The sequence below is a fragment of the Biomphalaria glabrata genome, chromosome 10, assembly GCF_947242115.1.
Source record: "Biomphalaria glabrata chromosome 10, xgBioGlab47.1, whole genome shotgun sequence".
NCBI lineage: Eukaryota > Metazoa > Mollusca > Gastropoda > Planorbidae > Biomphalaria > Biomphalaria glabrata.
In genome coordinates this window covers 7,489,000-7,514,176 of record NC_074720.1, presented here as the reverse complement: position 1 = coordinate 7,514,176, position 25,177 = coordinate 7,489,000, and the positions used below count along the sequence as shown (strand labels likewise).

Sequence of the window (25,177 nt, the reverse complement as noted above, 5' to 3'; positions counted from 1 at the left end):
TGGAGGAGAGGTTGGCTCTTGATTCCCAGGACAGGTGGAGACCATTCTGGTCTTGTACCATACACCTTCAGCCTCCCCCATACCCCCCCCCCCCTTTAAAAAAAAATACACGCACACACGCACAACAGTACATTCGGGTGCAAGCGAACTAGTGTATCGAGAAAGAAAGCTTTACTCACTATAAAGCCTGCATCGTGCTCACCCAGGCCGTGCACCTGCAAGTGGATCGCGACAGATTTACAGCAGGAACAGAACAAAGACAATGCACGCATTAGGAGTGACGCTGGGTCACTCGCTCATACACACAAACCTAAAGTAGACACATTTCAGGACCAGGACTGTAACAGAAATGTTTCTCCTTGAAGACATTAGCGCAAGAACTGTTGTAATTTTTTATATGTATATCTTCTTAACTTATAAAATACAGACGTTACTTCAAAAAAGAAGATGATTACGTCCTTCGCGTCATGCATCTAGTCTTGCATGTTAACCAATGACTTAAATTCTGCCAAGTCAGTAGTGTTCCTGGCTGGCTCAGGCAAGCAGTTCCATGCTCTAACAGCACTAGGGAAGACGGAGCATTTGTACACATTTGTCCTAGCATATGGAACGAGGAATGTGACTTTATGTATGGCCTATACTTACCTACTCCCAATATAACAGACGTCTTTTTAAATAATTTATTAGGTACATATCTTCTCTCTTGAATTCTTAGAACATAAAATTTCGGTTTTCGGAAAACTTGTGACATGAAATCTTTTCAATCTCGATGTTGGACTTGAGTAAGACGTTATGTGTCAATCTCGATGTTGGACTTGAGTAAGACGTCATGTGTCAATCTCGATGTTGGACTTGAGTAAGACGTCATGTGTCAATCTCGATGTTGGACTTGAGTAAGACGTCATGTGTCAATCTCGATGCTGGACTCGAGTAAGACGTCATGTGTCAATCTCGATGTTGGACTTGAGTAAGACGTCATGTGTCAATCTCGATGTTGGACTTGAGTAAGACGTCATGTGTCAATCTCGATGTTGGACTTGAGTAAGACGTCATGTGTCAATCTCGATGTTGGACTTGAGTAAGACGTCATGTGTCAATCTCGATGTTGTGACACCTCCAACTAGTTATTTTGCTCCATGTTGTACCAGCGAGGTAGCGTGACTTCCTCTTTCTATCCCTCGACAGAGTAGAGAGGAGCTGAGAGGAGGCTAATGTTTGGAGGACAATGCTTCAACCATTCCAGCCTAGACTCGGAAGACAAGATGAGCCGAAGTCGTGCTAGTACTGACGGAGTCAAACAACAAAAGCTGAGTCTAGAATCTAGACTTGAGTGAAACTTTTAAGTAGATAAATCTCTAGGTAGATGACACAACGAATGACTGTATAGCTGATGACACAAAGAATGACTGTATAGCTATGTTGGTAAGTTTCTTTGTTTTTTGTTTTTTTTTTTTGTGGAACGTTAGATTGACAAGATCAGTGATTAAACAAGCAAAAGAAAGAATACTTAATAAACAATCAAAGTATATATATATATATATATATAAGGGAAAGAACCGCTTATCACTGCCATTTATCTCAAGATAACAGTTTTTAACTCCCTTTCTATTATATAATACAAAATTAATTATTACCAATTGATGAACTAATTTTTTTTATTCATTCGTGTGTTGTCATCGACTAAGAAATGATTATGCAATATTTCGACTTGATCCGAGAATGGGAAGTGGGAGAAAAAACGTGACGGAACGTAATAAGGGGAATGAATCCATGTATTCATCCATATCTCTAAGTAGCATTTATTCCCCTCATTTCAATAGCAAATGAAATATTTAATCACCAATAATTTATTAAATAATTAGTTAATTTTTATATTTTGATTCAGGTACAATGAAAAGTCACATAAAGTTTCAACTTGACCCGAGAATGGGAAATGGGAGAAAATTTTTCAAACTGTTTACCAGAAGAGTGAGTTGATATAGCCTAAGCTTTGTAAAAAAAAAAACGGATGATCATATGTCTATACCTTTACGCTACTTAGGTGTATATCTTTAGTGACAGAACCATGCAGTGATGTATTCATGGGTAAATCTTTATTGGCAGAACCATAAAGTCATAAAGTGATGTAACTTAGGAAATGTACCTAAAACCTTATAGCTACGCCCATCTTAAGTGAGGTACACGAGGGAGTGGGGACATTCTCTGCATAACCTAACGAGTGAGCTCTACCCAGCGCGTCAAGAAAGGTGTGCTCAATATGTGGAGATAAAGAAAAACTCACAAGAGGGAATGACGTGGCAGACATCACTACATCACATACTCCTCATACTTCAAATTGAGTGACTATGAAAGAGACATGCTGAGATAAGTAGACTATCAAAGGGACATGAGATAAGTAGACTATCATCTCAAGTTTAAAGTATAATGCGGAGACATGTTACTTTTGAAAGGCAATAGATAACGTCGAGCTTGTAAGAAAACCCTACTATAATTTTATCAGGTTATACAAGTTGACTTATACAATAACATGTATTTTGGTAAAGCGCTGTATTTTATCATTGGAGTGAAGATAGTTCCTGTTACCTTCATTTCGATATTAGAACTTGAAAATGTTTACGTTTCCCTAGCAACGCGCCGCCCCAGCAATCAAGCTATTCTCACGCGAGCTTTCAGTGATTCTAGATTCCTAACAGATTTAGCGCTGGATGAGATGAACATGCATGACAAATAGGATCAGGTCTGACAGCGTAATCTCTTAAAACACTTCACATAAAATACTCCCCGCAGTCGCATATCAATTCTGAAATACGATCAATTATTCCCTATGAACAAGCCTACATTAAACAAAAAAAAAAAAAGGGGGGGGGGGTTACAAACTGTAGACGATAACTTTAAGGTTTGGGGACATGACGTTCTGAATTATCTAGGCACGACAAGAAAGATTGCTGATAGAAATTAACATATTTAAAACTGTAAATAGGAGACATGAAAGTAACTACCATCTTGCCGCATAGGAGTTACTTTTGTCTTTTGGCTCTAGACATATATAGGTTAGTTCGATGCTGACCAAACTACGGGCCGGTGGATATGTCTGCAGGACAACTAAAGCCGCACAAGTTCAGTTCCATTGGACTTGATTGTACGTGGTGACGTGGTCAGGAACGGGAAATGTAAAGGCTCTACTTAGCTGAACATGTTAGGGAACTACTGCCGTTATTTCATTCATAATTCTACCTTGTAGAAGATAATAACTTCAATCATTTGTATCTTCGTAGAACGTTTGAGGACATAAAGCACTTAAGAATGACAATGATACTATGGATACGTTTAAAAAAAAAAAAAAAGGCATACGTTAAAATTTGGGAACATTAATACGAAGTCGATCCCGGGGTTCGAATCCTGGTGAAGACTGTCATTTTTAATTTCGGGATCTCTGGGCGCCTCTGAGTCCACCCAGCTCTAATGGGTACCTGACATAAGTTGGAGAAAAGTAAAGGCGGTTGTTCGTTGCGCTGGGCACATAACATCCTTGCTAACAGTGGGCCATAGAAACAGATGACCTTTACATCATCTGTCCTATTGGGAACTTTATTCTACCTAGGGAAACAAAACAAAGCTTTTCTAATGGTACTCACCATGAAAACATTGTTAGTCCTTAGAGAAGACTTCTTGCCTAATGCTCAATACTTCGTGAAACAATGACAGCGCCTTACACGTCACGTGTGACCATCGAGCTTAACAGCTTTATTGCACTCAATGATACGGTGGAATAAATTAGTCTGACACATCTGACACGGGAGAGGAACACGTGCGTATCCGTGTGTGGCACATCCGGTAAACATCCACCTGTACACACTACACAGCTACACTCATTCAGAATTATTTTTTTTTGTGTGTTCAATAAAAGACAGCTGTCATGGACGTCCAGATTCACGAGCCCGAGAATGAGTGTGCGAACCGAGGACTTCTGTAACTTTTAGCCAGTATTAAACATCGCAACATGTGCTCTGCTTACACAGGGAAAACAGAGTGTCCTAGAACCACCAAAAGTACACCATCTGGCCCGCAGCCTTAGCAGCCAATTCATACGCGAACATAACGAATTTAAAAAAAAAAAAACGCTAGTTAAAAAAAGAAAACACACACTTTATTTTCGCTGACACTGGTCTAGCTATGGAACACGCGAAGAGACAGCTGACTTAAAACACACTTCACACATTTTCAACTCGCCCACAGGTCTCGGGTTAAAACACACACAGCTGATTACGACCCCCACACTTTCGCACACACTTGTAAACAAACCAGCGTTCACTTCGAAGAAAGACTGAACCAAGCCTCATTCAGGCCAACGGACTTCACGTGCGGAGAGCGCGAGCCTGCTCATTCGCAAACTACCACGACCTTTCTTACCGGGATTCAATTGCACGCGAGAATCAATATTGGAGATTTCAGCGCCCAGTCCAACGCGGGGTGGTTCAATAGAGAAACTAAAAATAGTTTTTTGACGGAGTACATTCTGAAAAAATCGCCCCTCCCCAATAAACAAAGCGAGAAACAGATGCATGTAAAATTCCAGATGAATCAATAATCGATTTTCTTTATTTTTTTCACCTCCGTCCACGTAAAACACCTGGCCAAGATGTGAACTAACGTTACTAAGCGTGGCAAAAAGGGAGTTGCCATGTTGGCATTTAACGCAGCGTTAAAAAGAAACGTGTTGTTTTTTTTTCCCTCGCGTTAAAGACAAGCGGATTAATAGAGAAAGTGAATAATGATTGCGTAGCACGCATGTACCTCTAGATCTAGGCCTTAATGAAATAGTGCCCGAACACGACAACACGAACCTTCATTGTTTCGGTGCTAACACGATAATCGAGGGTGAAACTGGGTCAGGGTCATGCTTGATAACGTTTCCATTTCGGGAAAATATTTCTTCAGTACTGCTTTAAAACAAACACACACACACAAAAAAAGTGGGGGGAGGGGGGGGGGAGATCAATCGATGAATGAGAGGATTAATTGAACTAGCGCCACCTGCACTGTCGGAGATGTGAAGTAGCAATAATTCCAAAAAGGAAGTGACGGCTAGCAGTTCAGTTGCCAGGCTCAGCATGTGTTCGTTTGTATAATAGGATGCAGTTTTGAAAGCCATACCAACGACTTGATATTTTGTGAAGTCTGGCAATGGATGCAACCATTCCAAAGCGACAGTACCCATTAGATTAGGATGGGCAAAGACGAACACCCCCCCCCCCCCCCCAGGATACACAAGTCGTTGGATACAACCCAAAACCAAAGGTTTTTGTTTGAAAATAAGTTCATTAACTCCAGAAAGTGCATGCAGCTAGAATTAAAACACACATCTTGGCTATTTCATTTAAAAAAGTAAGTAAAGTTCCCCTGTCAGACCTTGCGATCTATAGGGCAGATGATGTGAAGGGAACTGTTTCTGTAGCCCACGGTTAAGTGGCCAGCACAACGACCAAACACCTATACCTTTCCCCAGCTATTACCATGTCCCCATCAGTGCTGGGTGGACTCAGGGATGCACTAAAGATCCCGCAATGGACCTCATTCCCCAATCGTAAACAAACAACATTTAGCCACGTGGTGCTCTATCTCTTCTATATAATTTACGATCTCATATTTAATTCATGATGGTTGTCACGTGACAGTTTTTCCATTGTTTTATCAATAAGATCACGTGACTAAATGTTGTTTGTTTACGATTGGTGAATGAGGTCCATTAAAAAATCAGAGCCTTCATTAGGGAATTCGAACCAGGGACCCCCAAGTACTTTATCTCTCAGCCACCGCGCCCTCCCTAGTTTATTAATATCATCATTTCGAATGTATCCCACTTCCCTTCTAGCCTAATTCTGAATTATTCCTTTGATACAAGCGGAACAAGAGAATGAAAACAGCTAGGTTCTGAAGTATTTACGCATATTTATAAGTCATACTTTGCCTGATGAAGTATTCATCGTGCAATGTTAAGCGTTTGGTGCATTTCAAGCAAAGTACTTTGCACACCAGGATACGAACAACTACTGGGCGAACAATGACATGACAATACACATGTTCTAGTTTTTGACTTCCTATCTCCGGTTTGGTCTATGGGAGTCTTCAGAGATAAAATCTGTGTCTGTGAAGATAAAGAAGTGCTGACAGGGTTAGAGCAGAGAGAGAGAGAGAGAGAGAGAGAGAGAGATCTTAATATTCCAATGTGAAGCCAAGACAGGAACTAGATATTATGTACGCAGTGTGACTGTGACCCGACAAGAGCGTCACAAGGACGCGGTTTAAAAGAAAAACAAAACAAAAAAACTAACGTGTTTGTGCTTTGGAAATGCGGACACAGAAGAAAAAAGTGCGTGGAATAGAGAAACCTCTTGATCTAGATCTGGACACCATACAGTCTAATTAGGTAAGAACACAAATCAATGCCGTAAAACAGTGTGTCTCCACCTGGACTAAACAGTGTGTCTCCACCTGGACTAAACAGTGTGTCTCCACCTGGACTAAACAGTGTGTCTCCACCTGGACTAAACAGTGTGTCTCCACCTGGACTAAACAGTGTGTCTCCACCTGGACTAAACAGTGTGTCTCCACCTGGACTAAACAGTGTGTCTCCACCTGGACTAAACGTAATGACTCTGCAGACAGATCAGGAAGGACTATTTTAAGCTCGACAATGGCAGGCAGGTCTTTTAAAAGAATAAAACAAAATAAGGAGAATAAAAGGTCGTGTGTATAGTGACAGACGGATGTATATGGGCTGGGTGGGTGGCAGTCTAGCCAAGAATATCTGGGACAATACTTTTATTTTTCCTCGAAACAATTTTTTTTTACTTTTATTTTCTGGAAAACAAGCGTGACAACTGCTTCTCTCCGCAATAAAAAAAAAAAATAGTTCTTCTAGCATTGATAGATGACATTTAAGCCTTTTTTTTAGGGGGAGGGGAGGTAAAAACTTCAAAGAGGGCCATGAAGGAGTAACACTAACTCCTCCTCCTCCTCCTCTGGAATACACGGCTGCCAGAGACTGAATGTCAAGTCCCAGTGGAGTGAGGATCAAATGAGTCAAACTATTCGTGCCGGTGGAGTTTCTTCCTGGATCAGTCCCACACACATAGGCTGGGTGTTGCTGATCAATCCCTCACAGGCGGGATGGATATTGTAGATCAATCCCTCACACATGGGCTTGGAATTCATCAATCCCTCACACATGGGCTTGGAATTCATCAATCCCTCACACATGGGCTTGGAATTGTTCAATCCCTCACACATGGGCTTGGAATTGTTCAATCCGCTTGGAATTGTTCAATCCCTCACACATGGGCTTGGAATTGTTCAATCCCTCACACATGGGCTTGGAATTGTTCAATCCCTCACACATGGGCTTGGAATTCATCAATCCCTCACACATGGGCTTGGAATTGTTCAATCCCTCACACATGGGCTTGGAATTGTTCAATCCCTCACACATGGGCTTGGAATTGTTCAATCCCTCACACATGGGCTTGGAATTGTTCAATCCCTCACACATGGGCTTGGAAGTCATCAATCCCTCACACATGGGCTTGGAATTGTTCAATCCCTCACACATGGACTTGATGATTTATACCTAATAAGGGACTTTGTGTTATCTCACATTCAGTCACACATGGGTGCTGGGTGTTGTTGATCAAAGGCTGCAAAGTATATACAGCCTAATGGCTATATTATCTTAAGGTTTCCGGCATTTGTTTCTTGTTATTCTCAAAATATTGAGGGTGTGGTGGCTGAGTGGCGAAGCGAGAAGTCCCAGGTTCGAATCTCGGTGAATACTGGGATTTTATATTTCGGGATTTTGAGGACACCCCTAAGTCTACTAAACTAATGGGTACCTAACCTTAGTTTGGGAAATGCGGTTGGTCGTTGTGCTGGCCACATCACGCCCTGCTCTTTAACCCTTGGCATACATACTACTACTACTACTACTTTTACAACATCTGCCCAATAGATCGCAAAGTGCTTCTCAAAATATTTAGCACGATTACTTAATTATTTTTTTTTAAAGCCATCTGGGCCCGGGGGGGGGGGGAGTAAACAAAGGCGTCCACTTTTAAGAAAGAACACATTCGAATGACTTAAAGAGTGTTTGACTAGAAGGACCTGCATAAGATGTTTCCATAAAAACAGACCTGCACAGCACACAGCCATATTGAAACGAAAACTATTGCACACACACCCCCTCCCCCACACACACCCCACTAAATATTTGAGTTGCTGTGAGGTATTGTGTGAGAGAAGAGCCCATGTGTGATGTGCGACACTCTCTCTCTCTCTATGCATCTCTTCATAAATCACACAGGCGATGTTTTTGTGGGAATTACCGATAAGCGGTTTCCTGGAATGGTTGAAAGTTTTATCACGAAAGATAGACAGTAAACATTTTGGCCACCTTGTTATCGCTCGGAGATATTTCTGCATCAAAGCCTCTAATACAGGAAGACATGGAGAAATGGAGAAATCAACCACTTCCTCCCTCACAACGCAAATATTAAGATTAGAAAAAATAGCGGTAGATTTATAAAATTTATCAGGTGATTTTGACAACAAACATCGTCATTTCTTTTTACAAAGCTTATATCAGCTCATTCTGTTTGTCTGTGTGTCTGTCTCAGACTGTTTGTGTGTCTTGCCAAACGTTTGTAAACATTACTTCTCCGACACCCAATCTCGGGCCAAGCTGAAATTTTGCACAATTATTTACCTGACAAGACAAAAAATCAATATTTTAAAACCAAAATAGCCAATTAGTTAATTAACTATTGGTAATAAGTTATTTTATTTTGTATCTCAAACAAGGGAAAGAAATAGTACTCGACTGACGTAGTGGTGGTGGTGAAGTTGAATTAGTCCCCTTTATAGATTGTCGTCTGAAGCGTATTACAAATTTAATTAAATGACTGATCCAAGCTAATTCATACTAATACTTATTAATAATTATTTTTTTTAAGTATTTTTTTTTTTTATTTTTCTTTTTTTTTCTTTTTTGAACTGTAAACTGCATTACTTTTATCGAGAACGCCAATAACGTATCTGATGTTTATAAGCATTAAGCTTTTTTTCAAGCTAATTCTGAAACTCACTTTTGAATCACTCAACTCTGTCAAACAGAAACAATGGCTTGCATAGGCAAAGGTCTCGGATTGGTGGGAGCCTCGAAAAAGACTCTAAACACTTTTTTTTTAGAGACGAAATAGCGAAACTTGCGCCCAATGTTATTGTTGGAATACATTGTAAAATACATTGGCATAATTATTTTTTTTCGCTGTTAACTTTATATTTTTCTATTTCATTTAGGACCACCAAATTCACTTCTCCTAGGGCCTACAATTATCTTAGACCGACCATGACCATGGTATCTGAATAAAACGCGAAAAAAACTGTAATAAAATATACAAACTAATCTTAAGTCAGAATCTCTTCTTCGTTGTATTATGTATATTCATTTGTGAATCAAATTTGTTAAAAAATGTCTAAAAGGGAAGAGGGGGGGGGGCACTATCACCAGATGTAGCTATGCCTACAACAGTGCACAGAGCACCATGACCCCAATATTAACGTATTGAACAAATCTAATTCGAGCTCCTGACTCCACCCTCCCCTGTCGCTCGCACGCCAAGATAAGATTGAGAACATCATATATCAGCAGTGATATTTTTGTCACACTTAAAGCAAAGTGCATTGCCCGAGGGAGGGGGAGACAGAGTGTATTTACGACCAACCCTGCACACTCTAATGTACGGCCTACGTAACAAACTCGGGGCGCAGTGAGTTCTGGCGAGCTCTTTAACCCAGGTATGAACACACGGTGAATGTAGTAGCAGTTAACCTTAGTTATGTTCAACGCTTCAGGGGCATCCTCTAAGCGTCTCGTAAAGCCTTCAGCATTGACCCTGCCACTAAGGGAGACAGAAGCACATGATAGAGCTTCATGGCGTCGCGCCGTGAAAACTGGTACACAAATTGCAGAGGACAAGAGAACAGCTCTGACAGAAGAAAAGCGTCAGAGAAAACAAGGCCAGTGACACTAGCTCCGTCTGGAATTGCCTGCCCAGTGCGCAGCCAAACCTTCCGTGCTGACATAGGTCTCGCCAGGCACACGAGGAGTCACAAAACCCAAGTGCTAAGCTCTCAGCACCGCGGATGACAAAAGGATGACAAAAGTCTCATCATCGAACCACGATGGACGAACTATAGAAAAGTATAGTAGAGTATATCGGTTAAGCATCCCAGGGATGGAGTAGAATCATCAACGAGGCTGAAACTTGGATCAACCAGAAACATCCAAGTTGCCGAACCACTTAGATACAGGGCGTCACGGTTCAACTCAACTGGTGATATAGGACAGTGATGCCCAACCTTAATTGGCTTGGAGGGGAGACATACAACTCCGGCATGCGTGTCACGGGTCTCGTCACCGACTAAAGATCGTGGAGTCCAAACCTCTGCAGCCTCATCGTGCACCAAGTCAGATCTTTCTAGGGACCAAAGAGCAGCACGACTTATAGCAGTGTTTCTCAAACTGTATTCTGATGAACCCTGGTGTTTCGAGACTTACTGAAATAATTAACTAGTAGGCCACCACGTAAATGTATCTCTCTCTCTAAAAAGCTAAGCAAAGTGTACCGCTCAATTCTCAGAATGTGCGAGGAGTTCCGTTAAGGGAAATGTTTGGGAAACACTGCCTTATAGAATACAGTACAGACGTTCCTTCAAAATAAAAAGATAATAGCGCCAGAGGCCGGATGTGACCCACGGATTGTAAGTTGGACATCAGTGACATAGAAGCCATAACTAATTTCCGCCCGCTAGTCCGCAATATACATCCAGTAACAACTAGAATTTCACATCAAAATCAATGAAATCAATTAGGTGGCGACTACTAATGGGAGAGATGCCAATTTATTCTGCACTGCGAGAGTTTCTTCCCCTACTTCTCAAATCATTGTTTTGTCCTTTTATTAAAAATAAAAAATGCAATCACGTGACAGACGTTACACGCGAATGAACACTGATCGAATGGCCGACGGTTTCAAACAAAATTGCTGCTCAAAACTAAGTCTTTAAAGCGGCTAAACATTTGCAAGTGCATTACTGGTTACTTTATTAGATTCAAATATGTGCGAAGTGTATATTAGTTGTTATTTTTAGTTACAACATAACGCTTGAGAGAAAAAAAATCCAAACAATAATGCAATTAACTATGGGAAAATAATGGGGGAGGGGAGAGGAACAAATAAATATCTACTTATATTAAACCAATATAAACGCATTATATATTAATAAAATTTAAAAGACTTATATGAAAATACAGATTTTCAAAATATGTACCAACATATTCAAGTAACAAGTCAATAATTTTTTTCATTGGAAAAATACAAAGCCAACAGATGTGCTACGGCCGTGTCCTAATATTCCGTGGATTTCCTGCGAGGTACAGAACCAGGCAATGTGAGTAGAGGCAGATTATGTAATGATGGGAGTGCAAAAGAGACAAAACAAAAACAACAAAAAATAACGCTTATGCTGCTGCAACAATTCAAGATACTCTGTGATAGGTCAGTGCCCAGTGGGAAGGTGTAGACGAAACAAGATGAATCAAAATATTGAACAATAGGAAAAGTCCATAATCAAATTTGTTATCAAGATTTGTACAAAGTATCAAATTTGAAATTTAAGAAAAAAGGGTATGTAATCAAATTGAAGAGTCCGAAGCTTTTATCCTGATTCAGCCCGAGGCTAGTGTTGACAGAGTTATGCCTTCACTGCGAGCGTTGAAAGTACTCGCGTAATATTTGCTGGCGCTAGACCTACAATAGACCGGTACTGGTACAGTTGAATTGATGAACTGCAGTGTTGCCAAGACAGTATCCCGTGTACAGGAAGAAACAATTGGAGATAACCTGTGTCATCAATATGATAAAAGTTTTCAACAATGAAGTTCAATCTTTGAAATATAGAGAGTAGCGCCTAAACCTGCTAAAGAAATTTTTATTTTCACAAGGCATCTGATGAAGACCACGTCCATAAAGTGTGTATTAAAAATTTTAGTGGACCAAATCATCAGTGGGTTATTTCTTTTTTGAGTTCAGCCTAGCAAAGATTTTTGTTAGAAACGTTAAGGGCATACCCATAATGGGAAAGCCCAGAGGGCACCCTATTACATTTGTAAACACGAAAGTGTTTTTGTTAGGGCCAAAAGTTTGTGTCCGTCTATTATTATTATAGCTTTTACATAGCGCTACTTTCATGCTTATAGCATGCTCAGAGCGCTTTGGTCCAATCTCATTTGTGGACCAGTGGGGGGGGGGGGGGTATCTAGGAGTTGGTTTTCCGTGCTGCCTATTCTAAATAATCAAACCAAATAAGAATTTCTAAATGTCGGGAGTTCAGCTTTCAAGCGTCCAGTGCTCACATAGGATCTTACAGTAGCTACAGGTCAGACAGACTCAGACTAAAAGACTTAATCGCTAGTTCAGTTATTGTTAGGTGTGTGAGCTATTCACCGCATTCTCTACCACTGGTATATGTTGGTACCACGTGACTTAGTTCAAGGCATAAAATCATCTTTGTTTGGGACAACAATCGGTTGGCATTTGAGACGGGATCGAACCTCAACAAAACCAGGAAAATTTTTTTTTTTAAATCTAAGCCTCAAAACCAAACACACACACACACATACACACACAAATATTGCTGAATACATTTTGACAAAATGCAAATATACATTTTGAAAACACTGACTGAAAAGATGGTAGAGAGAGGGGGAAAAATGTGTCTGGTGTGTGTGGAAACTTATTGACTTTGTAACATGTTGCAGCAAGGAGTCAACTGTTGCTTGGCTATTTTCACTTCAGACGAATCAATAAAACGTTTAAAACACCAAGCATCCAATAAAACTAACAAAAACCAGGTCAACAAGGGGAAATAAACCAGCTTTGACCCCCCCCCAACCCCAAACACACACAACCACACAAATATACTCCCACTGTCCACCATAAAGACAGACTTGGAATGACTCTATAATATTTCCCACAAGTCTTGGCCTAACAAAGTCTGCAAGCAGCCTGCCAAATAAGTCTATATGCTATCAACTTTGATTTTTCTAGAAGATCTGTAACAATTTGAAAAGAGATTCTCAAATCAACGTTGACTGGCCCAATCAACTCTACGATTCGCTAACTTTAGTTCAACAGCATCACTATAACGATTCTTCGATAACATTTTAGGTTCACGGAAATACACAATTCTCACAAAACTACCAAATTGAAAATTAAATGGTTTGTGGATAAGCGGTGTCCACTTTGCCTAAGAGAAGCCATTAAAGACTCCACACTAAAACACACACACAGTGGCTTAGCTAGGGTGGGGGAGGGAGTCCAAATTTGAAACTCCCACAGGGCCCCCGCTTGAGTGGGGCCCCCCAAATGAGTGTCCGAAATTTTTTACGTTGAATATTACGCTATTTTCTCTTGTCATGATGACAAGCTAATATAAAGGGGACTAGTTCAGCTTATACCACCACCACTTCAGTCAAGTACTATTTCTTTCCCTTTTTATTGATTCTTGTGTTGTCAGGTAAAAGAGATAATTGTGCAAAATTTCAGCTTGATCGGAGAAATAACGTGTACAAACTTTTGGCCAGACACACAGACAATCTGAGACAGACAGAGTGAGTTGATAAGAGCTTTGTAAAAATAATGATCATAAAAAAAAAATAATAATACCCCCCCCCCCAAAGTATTTTCAAATCAACTCGCCGTACCAACATCTGGCTGCTCATTTGTTTGGTTTTGACCATCCTCTCTAAAAAAAAAAAAATGGTAACAAACACTATTACAAATATTTCCTAAACAGATCGAACTAGTGACCCGAGGGTGGATCCATCGGAGTGGAAAACCTTCGTGATGAATAATTGTTACGAATGAAGAAATGTAATGGAAATAATCTAGGCGATGTTCTCCACATTAACACGACCCAGCAGAGATGGGAGGTTGGTCTACCACAGAAACACAGGGAGTTCGCTGTATTGATTTGGGAGGAGGCAATGTCGAAATATGAATCAAGCAGGCAAACAACGGTGAACGACGTAAGGGAGGTGGAGAAAGGGAGGACAAAGTTCACGCGTGACTCTTGCAGCACCCCCCCCCAAACTTCTTTCTTTCTTTCTCTCATTCTCTGTCTCATTCTTTTTCGAAATATGAAAATAGATCTGTCAGGTAGAAAACTTTAAAAAAAAAAAAAAGAAAGAAAGAAAGAAAATTACACTTCCAATTTCAATGTCTGGCCTGAAAGCAAACTCTCAGCAAGGGCATCTGGTCAATTTCAGAATATCAGATGGTCAGTTCCATTCCGGACAAAGAATGCATGGGTATATGAAAGTCAAAATTTACTCAGCCAATTTTACCGACCACTCTTATCGGTGTCACGTACAACATTATTTTCTATTTGTATACTTTATATAATAGATGGCAATTCCTGTGTTGAATAGTAATACCTGTATGAATTCTTTAGTGTTCAAATATCTGTAATGAAGCACAAACACATATTATTGACAAATAAAGTGGTTTGTGTGTTACAAAAATGTCCAGTTGGACACATTGTATGAAATAGAACTTCGTCGAAGACAGTCTTCTATTTAATTACTTGCCTTGAAAAGTATCCTGAGATGTTAAAAAATTTATGCAATATTTTTTTAATTTCAATTCCATTTGTATGCCCATAACGTACAGACCACGTTTAAATTCTCTGGCGGGTCGCATATTTCCGCGAGTGACAGATTGCGCACCCGACAGTAATCCGGCGTGGTTATTACCTGTCCTGTTAATATAAGCCGGGGGGGGGGGGTCGGAAGGTGTCGCCTTGGAGAACTTGGGTTAAAATCACTAGATCTGGTGTTTAGGACGTTACCGAACTGAAAGGAAGAAAATAAACATGGATTGATTTCCTGCTGTGAGATTGACAAGTTGATCAGGAGGACGTAAGATACAAAGCAGACAGTTTTAGCTGGGGTACTTGTTGGATTTGAGCGTTAGCACGAGCGAAACCTAATCATCTACCCCCTCTTCCTCCAGGCCCGCATATTTCCATACCCGGTGCTGGAAGGAGGGAGGGGGGGCGTGCCGTTTCCTATTTCGAAAAAAAAAATTTCACCCCCCCCCCTTTTTTTATAGACATCTCCACCGCCCTTCAATCTTCCTGTCCTTCAGAATTCTACGTGACGAACTAGACCAGGTTTGGATGTCCCTAAGATCTCGTGTCTACATTAAGCGTTGTCAATGAATGCTCAGGCCAGTGACACACACAGACAAACTTTCACGGTGCGTGATACCCCGTTCCTTATTTTGTCATGCTTTCTTTTTTTTTTTTTATTAGTTCGAGATCGATGTCCGTGGTTCGACCGGCAACTTTAACCATAAGTTCAAAGATAACAACTCTGGCATGGCTCTGTCTGGCATCCGGCTGAAACTCCGTGTTGATGTTACGCTTACCAGAAGTTGGTCCAGAAATTGCTTTTCCCTTGCCACAGTGTCTGTGTCTGTGAGAGTGCGGGAAAGCGGACGCGCGAATTAGCTCTCCCATCATCAGATTTAATTATATTTTTTTGGAAAAAAAAAATATACAAAAAAACATTCACCTAAAAAAAACCTCCAAAATGATTAGAGTCTGTCGTGTGGAAAAAAAAGGACATTCACATTAGATAGAAAGCAGTAGGACAAAAGATGGTAAAGACAATGTCATTAATCTCAGCAATGTTGATATTTGACAGCATTGACATTTAGGTACAACCATCTCGTAAGCAATAATTCTTCTTACATTCATCCTAAGAGCTTTGTCGATGCATTTTTTTAATGGATTCAGAAATGTTCGTAAAGTTTCGCAGAGATATTCCAGGAGTTTTGCAGAGATATTCATGAAGTTTCGCCGAGATGATTGTGAAGATTTGAAATTGGGACATTGACATTTTTTTGCGTCATTTAAATTCAAATTGCATATATTCATTAAGTCAAAATGTCTTTTTTTTTCTGTTGCTTGTTAGTAGTCATATCATGAAAACTTCCCTTTAAAAAAAAAAACAATCCATTTACCGGACTAGGTCCTAATGCCGACAGTTCTTTTCATATATTGACAAGCCCAAATGGAGGAAGTGACCAGACGGACACGGTACATGAAAGTGAACTTTTTGTACATTAGTCCAGACACTGCAGCAGCGCTAGCTCGCTTATCAAATGAGACACTAAAAGTTTTATTGCCAATCTCTTCATTCTAATTACGACGGAAGAACGACGGAAAGACATCGGGGCCTGTCAAACTTTTTATATAGTTCACAGCTACGTGTCAAAAAAAAAAAATAGAAAGCAGAAGACAACTCCACCTGGCTTCCCCCTTCATCCAGAGGTGCAGCTTTTATAATATTCACAACAGGAAACACAATAAAATTGTCAATACAATTGTGCCGGAAAAAAAGTGTTCTTGTAGTCTTGTTTTGTATAGAATATGTAGTACAGGCGTAAGTCTCAAAGGGAAGTATATTTTGTTTTTGTATCGGCAAGTTTAGTGTCACACAAGAGAAGTGGCACAGTATTTTTGTATTGCCTTCCTGTTTCTCTGTTGTGATCAGGCGACCTATTACCATGTCAATATCAATGTGTAAATACAATTTTTCAAGAGAGTTGCAGTGATACTAAGTAGTTTATCCAATATCTGGGAGTGGGGGGGGATTCCCATAAGTTAATATTAGAAACAAGCTCTGTGATATGCTAATATCATTCAGCCTGTAAAAAAGATTTAAAAAAAACCCGGTGTGTCGAGTCTAGGACTAGGTTCTAGATATTACAAACATAGCACCAGTGAAAGTACTAGATGGGGTCAACATGTCCGGATCGTAACGTTTCAGGCTTAAAACCGCAAGCGAACAGAATCCACCTCGAAATAAAATAATCACGAGCTACAGTTTATATCAGCTCATCTTGTTTCATGTTGAAACTCCGCCAAACCATGTTTTAGAAAAAAACACAGGGTCCTAAACTTGACATCGGTGCATCGGTGCATCATAGACGTACAGACTCAGTTCATTCCGGCACATAGAAAACTCATTTGCAACGTTACCCAAAACACGGTGTCCATTTTCTGCTGGTCTTCCAATACCAGACGACCCGTCAGTCATCTACTGGACCATGTCAGTTAGGGCCCCTTCAGCTGACATCTCCATCCATTCCTAGACACAATCAAGTTACAGAAAATTGTAATGACGAACCAGTATATCATTTCTATCTCACCCCCCCCCTCTTTTAAAATCGTGTAGTATTTAAGCGACCCCTTGTTATGGAGTGTGTGGGTGTGTATGTGTGCTTCTATGGTAACGTTGGGAAGAGGTTAGCGATTGGTTGTGAATGATGCAAGATAGGTGGCATTGTCGTCACTTGGTCTTAGTTAGGACAGACGATTCCAGAACGTGAGACAGAAAGGTTGTGCTGCAGTAATGAGTTAGATTTTGTTACAAAATATTATTACTAAAGTCTAGTATACATTTCATCTCATACATACACATCTCATGTAAACTCGATTTCGTCTATATTATAATGAAAGTTCTATTTAGTATTGCTTACAAAAGAAGCTGTTCAAGTTAAGATAGAATACGCCTATAGCGGTCTAGTGCTACGAGTCAACGACAGTCAACAACACCCCTTTTCCTTATATTATCTACCCCCCCCCCCAATTACGCTTCATTTTACTTACTACCCAATATTTACATTTCTAGTGACCCCCCCCCCTTTCCATGTGCATTATCTCCGTGTTTTTAAACATATTTAGCCTCCTGTCAATTACGTAATATTACTAGCGCCCCAACTATTACGTTAACAATGCTGGCGCCCCAACTATTACGTTAACAATTCTAGCGCCTCAACTGTTACGTTAACAATATTACGACCACATGTCATATAAAACTGCTAGTGCTAGCTTGAATCCCGGCAAATCGGGGTTTTACAGAGCTGTAACCATCCCACCCTGAGTGTATTATGTGACGTTGCTTTGGCGAAAGCAGTTGGGTCATTGTGCTGGCCACATAGCGACACCTGGTCGCGAAAAGTAGATGAACTCGCCTGCTCCAAAAATGAGCTAGATCCAATCTAAGATATGAGTTACTTTAACATTATTTTTGTATTACTATTCTGAAAAGGTCTTATGAAATTGTATCTCGAAAACACGAGCGACGACCTCACGCGGTATTTTCGGCGCGGCTAAAAATAGAATTTTAACGAGGTCAGCAGAAATGATTGAAGAGCAGAGCGCGTCGGCATTGTTATTATATGTTGCTAAAAATAGACCATAGCGGCGGTCGAGTGAGATAAACCACCAGATGAAAACTTTAAAAAAATGTAATTTAAAAAAAAATCTACAATAAAGTGCTACAATCTGTATATTCGCAGGAGGTTGGCCATCGCCCTAGCATGCTTCCAGAAAAACGGAACAGCTACAATGAGTTGCTGATTACGTTAGACTTGTGTTCTGATGGACTAGAAGAGCATTCTAGGCTCTGTACAAGGCAAGAGAGCCCAAGGTAAACCTACCCAGCAGTGGACCACCACCGGTGTCTGCCTGATGCTCAGGTATAGTAATGAAATAAATTAATTAAGCCTTTAACAAGCTATCCCGACACGACCAACGTATAACATTTCACCACCGAGCCCGACCTAAAAGCATAGAACAACATATGGTCCGGAAGCTGAACATTGGGACTAGCGAACTTCACCCCCTGTTAAGTGCCGACCAATGCCCTTGAAAGATGCACAGTGTATCGGGATGCCCGAAACAAGACGCTTGCCCCCCCCCCCCCCAAAAAAAAAAAAACACATGACATATAGAAGAAAATCTTTATGCAGAGCTTCCTGATCTGGGGACCACTGCACAGTTCATGTCAGACATTGGGTGAACGGCTCCAACAGGATGAGAACGAAGTAAGAACTAAAAACGATGAACTTTCTCCAACGGATCTAAAATTAAAATGGCGTCTTATACGTTTCTAAATGAACCATGTCAGATAAAACAGTCAAATAAAGTATCCCTTTCAGTCCTTGCGATCTATGGGGCAGATGATGTAAAGGTCATCTGTTTCTGTAGTCCACGGATAACGAGGGTGTCATGTAGCCTGCACAACGACCAACCGCCTTTACTTTTCACCAACTATTGTCAGGTACTCGTTAGAGCTGGGTGGACTCAGAAGCGCCCTAAATCCCGACATTCAAAACCCCAGTCTTCACCAGGATTCGAACCCGGAACCCTCGGTTCGGAAGCCAAGTGCTTTACCACTCAGTCACCGCGCAAGGGTTAATGCAATGGATGAGATCTAGTGACAGTAATATAGTAATTATTTTTTCTAACAAATCTTACAATTTGAACACACTCCTTTTTCTTAAGGATACTGCTTCTACTTTTAAAATGCTTACAATGCATGCGCATAACTTGACATGTGTTCCCACGCTATTGTATTATTTAACCACTTGACTGAGCTACTTAGAAACGCTGCTAACTAAATTGAAAGGATTCTTAGTTTCATGAATTTGAATGCAGCGAGATTTCGTTCGAACGATTGGTTAGAAACGACGTGACACAACGAGAGTGGGCCATACAAATTAAGACAGCATCTTCGTTCATGTAGGCTTTGAGAGCTACACTCGGAAATGTTGAGTACTGGGAAAAGCCTACCCCCTAGGGCCTAACAACTAAATAGAACTTATGATCAATCCTAAAAAAAAAAAAAAAAACCTACCTCAAATTGAGAGAAAGTCGAAGATGAAGTAAGGGAGACAATACAAATCTAGTAAGGGATGAACAATATCTAGTAACAAGATCTAGAAAGGGTAAGAACAAGATCTAGAAAGAGTGAAAACATGCTCCAAGAAGGGAGAGAACAAGATCTAGAAAGGCAGAGAACAAGATCTAGAAAGAGTGAAAACAAGCTCTAAGAAGGGAGAGAACAACATCTAGAAAGGGAGAGAACAAGATCCAGTAAAGTAAAGAAGAAAAACGGCTTAAGTTAACTCTTTAAATACCTCCAGCCAGGGGACAGAACTCCGGGGACTCAAGCAGACAGAACAAGAAAACTTTGTCCCAACCACAGAAGCAAAGCTCAATGAAAATGAGATCGAATTGAATTAGTCCGCTATTGCACCCGTGCATCTGTTCTTGGAGCGCTCCAATGATCCCAATTAGCCCAGGAGAGATTCCAAGAGCTCACCTACCAACTTCTGCGTCAACGCTGCTAATCAATAAAGTCGGGTTGTTATGTTTTTGTTTTGTCTTTAAAGAAGGTCTGAGCAAAGAAATGGAATTTCTAACAGCGCTAAGTTTGTTCCTCATAGATCTAGATTTAATAAACACAGAAACCATAGAACATTTTCTCTCAAATTGGGACGGGGAGAACCCGCAAAATTAATTTAGTTACGTCAATGGGAACAGATTAAATTATCAGCATTATTATAGATGTTTATGTAATCCATTTCTCAATTTAAAAAAAAAACAACAGATCATATCAGATAGTTACATAAAATTAACTTAATTAAAACAAGCAAACAAACAAAAAATATCTGAAAAAAGAAAAACGTATTGTTTATTTTCTATTTGACTAAACAAGCTACAAAAAGCATTTTTTAAAAAGTAGGTTAAATTTATTTTTTTTATGACGGTATGAGATATTTTATAAGAATCTTTCACATTTTCCATAGAATGAACTTCTATGAACTGGTACACACGATAGTTTAGGTCACCGATTAGGTCACTGTGTTGGCTCGCCATCTTCCTAGTCAAGTACTAGGAAGCAAGATATAGACTTAGAAGAACCACTTCAAGTGTATGCTGTTACGGGAACAAAAACAAAAATTAGTTCTAAAAGCCGTTTGGTTGTTAAATATTGACTCAAGTGACCACAACAAGAGGCCTGGGGGGTGTGCCTGGCCTACACACTGTCCTCGGCAGGTCCTAAAATAAACATTTGGGAGACTCTCTGACTAAAAGATTAGCAAGAGGCTAACGAGGTGAGCACCAAGTACACCTCGAAAGAAGATCACCAGCGAAAAGTCCTCAAGAAAAAAAAAAGAGTTAAAAACTCGTCCAACACTTCCAAGGGAATTGTTCCCACATGATCAACTTTGAGTGTTTTCATTACTCTACAGTTCAGTTATGTATCAGATCCAACTCTGACGTTGGGAACGGCATATACAACAAAGAGAAATGTAAAGAGATATTGTTACCTTGGACTCAAATACTTCACTGAACATGGAAGCACAATCAACTGCCAAAGTGAGCTTATATCAAGAGTACGCAAGAGTACAGTCAGTAGTGAAGACTTCAAAAGTGCAACAGCGAATGATGGCTATATGTTATAGGTTGCATAACTGCTGGTGGTATTGTTTTTAGATATCACAATTTCTGTTACAAATATTAGGTGAACTAGACTATGCATAAGTTGACAATATCGAGCTACGGATATGAAGAACAAATGTGAAACCTAACTCAAACCGAGACCATTCACCATTCGCTCAAAACAGCAAATGATTTCTCCATTTTTCAACGAGTGAAACTAAACAGATCAAACAAATCTCCAAACACTTTTGTAAACGACTACAGATCTAGTTCATGAAAAGGTAGAATTACACACAAAGAAATGTAAGAAATTGTTCGGTATTTTTGATCATGTTGCTAGAAAAAAATAATAGTATGAGCACTTGGAAAGCAGGGCCGGTCCTAGAGATTGCGGGGCCCTATGCGAAACGGATAGCGCGGGGCCTATTCTGGGTTGTGATAAGGATAAGTGAAAATTAAGATTTTGTATTAGAAAATAAATTCGTCTTTGCATTTATTCATACTTTACTAAGTACAAAATCACTGTCAAATTAGCTTTACGAGCCATCTACAGTAGATATATATATATAGTAGTTTTTCAACAAAAAGAATTTGAACTTCTTGTTTTGGTTAAAATTCGCTTTATTATTACATTTTTATTAAATGAAAGCTGACAATGCCCTTTTTTTTAATTGCTATTAGGATTGGCGTTTTCCATATTGAATGACACTCAGAAATGACAATATTCTCTGTTTTTAAGGAGATTAGTTTTCAGAAGCTTTTAATAATTTCGGGAGATTTTCGTGACTTTTTCGTATATTTTACAATTTCAGGAGAATTCCAGAAATCCTTTAATAATAAGTTAAAATGGTTTTTAATAATTTACACCTAGAATTCACGCGGGGCCTATGAAAGTGCGGGGCCCACTGCGGCCGCATAGGTTGCAGTGGCCTAAGACCGGCCCTGTTGGAAAGGATAGTTGTACAATTAGAAATGATAGTGCGTGTGCTTTGAAAGGATGTAGCATTCCTTCACAAGAGTCATCTGTTTTATATAAATTATACGTATCCAGTATCTGATATTTTTATTTTTACTAATTAAGTTCCTTTGCTAAATAAGAAGAGACGCTGGCACTTACATTTTCTTGGTTAGAACAAAAAAAGTCTGCAGCAGCATATGCACGGTGTCATCCACATGTTCCGCTGCTCGCCGGACGGTCGTCTTGCCGTGGGCTTTCACAAAAAGAGGCATAGCGAAAGTAGGGGGTTTCAAAATTAGCTATACGGCCTTTAATATCTCCTCACCCTTGCTCTGGTGAACATTCCAACTAATTAATTGCTCTGTAAGTCATATGTCTCATACACGAGACTTTTAGCGTGTGTGTGTGTGTGTGTTTTGTCTTATTCCCAAGTGTGACACATTCATCATATTCTAATGCACCGTACCCCAGTGTTTAGTTAAGGGAAACCAGAAGCTCTCCTTTCATGTCTATACCGCGATATGATTCACTCTCCATATATGTGTGGGCCCTTCACAACACACATTTTTCAACTAAAGATAGGACAGCGCTCTCAAGTTTTCTTTCAAAAAGCAACACTGGATAAGCCCCGAAGAACTGACGACTGCATGATTCAGCCAGATCTAGTGTCGAAGCAAAAAAACGTGATTAAAGCCAACAAACATCCTGGTCAAACAGTCAACGAAAACTGTAGGAAGTCCCACAACTAAAATGACACTAAGTGGCTGTTGTTCTCACTAAAGTACTTCACGAAATCCGCTTTGAAAAAACCTCGGATCCAATTACACACACACTTGAATACAAAGCATGTTTTAGTCTAATCCCAGAACACAACACTTCTCTGTATTGAGTGCCACTATTGGGGGTGAAAGGTTTCGATCTGCTACAGTAAGTAAACAGAAGTTTTATGAACTGATGACATAACAAAACAACTGTGGGGCTGCAGTACACAAACATAAACTTAGTGTTGACACTAAACAATGGCTCAAGGGTTATTAGTCACCCAGTTGACAACAGCCTGTGCACCCACGTCACGTGGGCCTCGCAAATGCAAAGGACATGAAATCAATCAAGAAATCGATTAAGACTTTTCAAACGAGCACATTAAGAAATATATTATTAATATTAGACGATATGGGAAGATGTTAACGACTTGTATTCCTAGATGGACCATACTTTCTTGATGTTTACAACTTGTATTCCTAGATGGACCATACTTTCTTGATGTTTACGCCTTGTATTCCTAGATGGACCATACTTTCTTGGTGTTTACGACTTGTATTCCTAGATGGACCATACTTTCTTGGTGTTTACGACTTGTATTCCTAGATGGACCATACTTTCTTGGTGTTTACGCCTTGTATTCCTAGATGGACCATATTTTCTTGGTGTTTACGACTTGTATTCCTAGATGGACCATACTTTCTTGGTGTTTACGACTTGTACTCCTAGATGGACCATACTTTCTTGGTGTTTACGACTTGTATTCCTAGATGGACCATACTTTCTTGGTGTTTACGCCTTGTATTCCTAGATGGACCATACTTTCTTGGTGTTTACGCCTTGTATTCCTAGATGGACCATACTTTCTTGGTGTTTACGCCTTGTATTCCTAGATGGACCATACTTTCTTGGTGTTTACGACTTGTATTCCTAGATGGACCATATTTTCTTGTTGTTTACGACTTGTATTCCTAGATGGACCATATTTTCTTGTTGTTTACGCCTTGTATTCCTAGATGGACCATACTTTCTTGGTGTTTACGCCTTGTATTCCTAGATGGACCATACTTTCTTGGTGTTTACGACTTGTATTCCTAGATGGACCATACTTTCTTGGTGTTTACGACTTGTATTCCTAGATGGACCATACTTTCTTGGTGTTTACGACTTGTATTCCTAGATGGACCATACTTTCTTGGTGTTTACGACTTGTATTCCTAGATGGACCATACTTTCTTGGTGTTTACGACTTGTATTCCTAGATGGACCATACTTTCTTGGTGTTTACGACTTGTATTCCTAGATGGACCATACTTTCTTGGTGTTTACGACTTGTACTCCTAGATGGACCATACTTTCTTGGTGTTTACGACTTGTATTCCTAGATGGACCATACTTTCTTGGTGTTTACGACTTGTATTCCTAGATGGACCATACTTTCTTGGTGTTTACGACTTGTATTCCTAGATGGACCATACTTTCTTGGTGTTTACGACTTGTATTCCTAGATGGACCATACTTTCTTGGTGTTTACGACTTGTATTCCTAGATGGACCATACTTTCTTGGTGTTTACGACTTGTATTCCTAGATGGACCATACTTTCTTGGTGTTTACGACTTGTATTCCTAGATGGACCATACTTTCTTGGTGTTTACGACTTGTATTCCTAGATGGACCATACTTTCTTGGTGTTTACGACTTGTATTCCTAGATGGACCATACTTTCTTGGTGTTTACGACTTGTATTCCTAGATGGACCATACTTTCTTGGTGTTTACGACTTGTATTCCTAGATGGACCATACTTTCTTGGTGTTTACGACTTGTATTCCTAGATGGACCATACTTTCTTGGTGTTTACGACTTGTACTCCTAGATGGACCATACTTTCTTGGTGTTTACGACTTGTACTCCTAGATGGACCATACTTTCTTGGTGTTTACGACTTGTACTCCTAGATGGACCATACTTTCTTGGTGTTTACGACTTGTATTCCTAGATGGACCATACTTTCTTGGTGTTTACGACTTGTATTCCTA

At 39.9% G+C, this 25,177-nt stretch overlaps 1 protein-coding gene and 1 long non-coding RNA gene across 9 annotated transcripts in view; one reads left to right on the top strand and one right to left on the bottom strand.

The window, feature by feature from the left end:
- Nucleotides 1-25,177, bottom strand: part of LOC106075267 (MOB kinase activator 2-like) — a 112,970-nt gene that overhangs the window by 42,028 nt on the left and 45,765 nt on the right. Inside the window, exon 1 of one of the 8 annotated variants that reach the window (XM_013236224.2) lies at nt 22,535-23,711. The exons of 6 other annotated variants lie outside the window; for them this stretch is intronic. In XM_013236224.2, coding sequence (XP_013091678.1) covers nt 22,535-22,647 — 113 coding nt within the window. In that variant the 5' untranslated portion in view covers nt 22,648-23,711. Of the gene's footprint in view, nt 1-3,635; nt 4,575-22,534; nt 23,712-25,177 lie in introns of those variants that run through there. One more of the 8 variants, XM_013236231.2, reaches the window with a different exon arrangement.
- Nucleotides 6,327-9,463, top strand: LOC129928791 (uncharacterized). The gene is made up of 2 exons (XR_008780254.1): nt 6,327-6,427; nt 9,352-9,463. It is a non-coding gene; the product is annotated as an uncharacterized LOC129928791 (long non-coding RNA).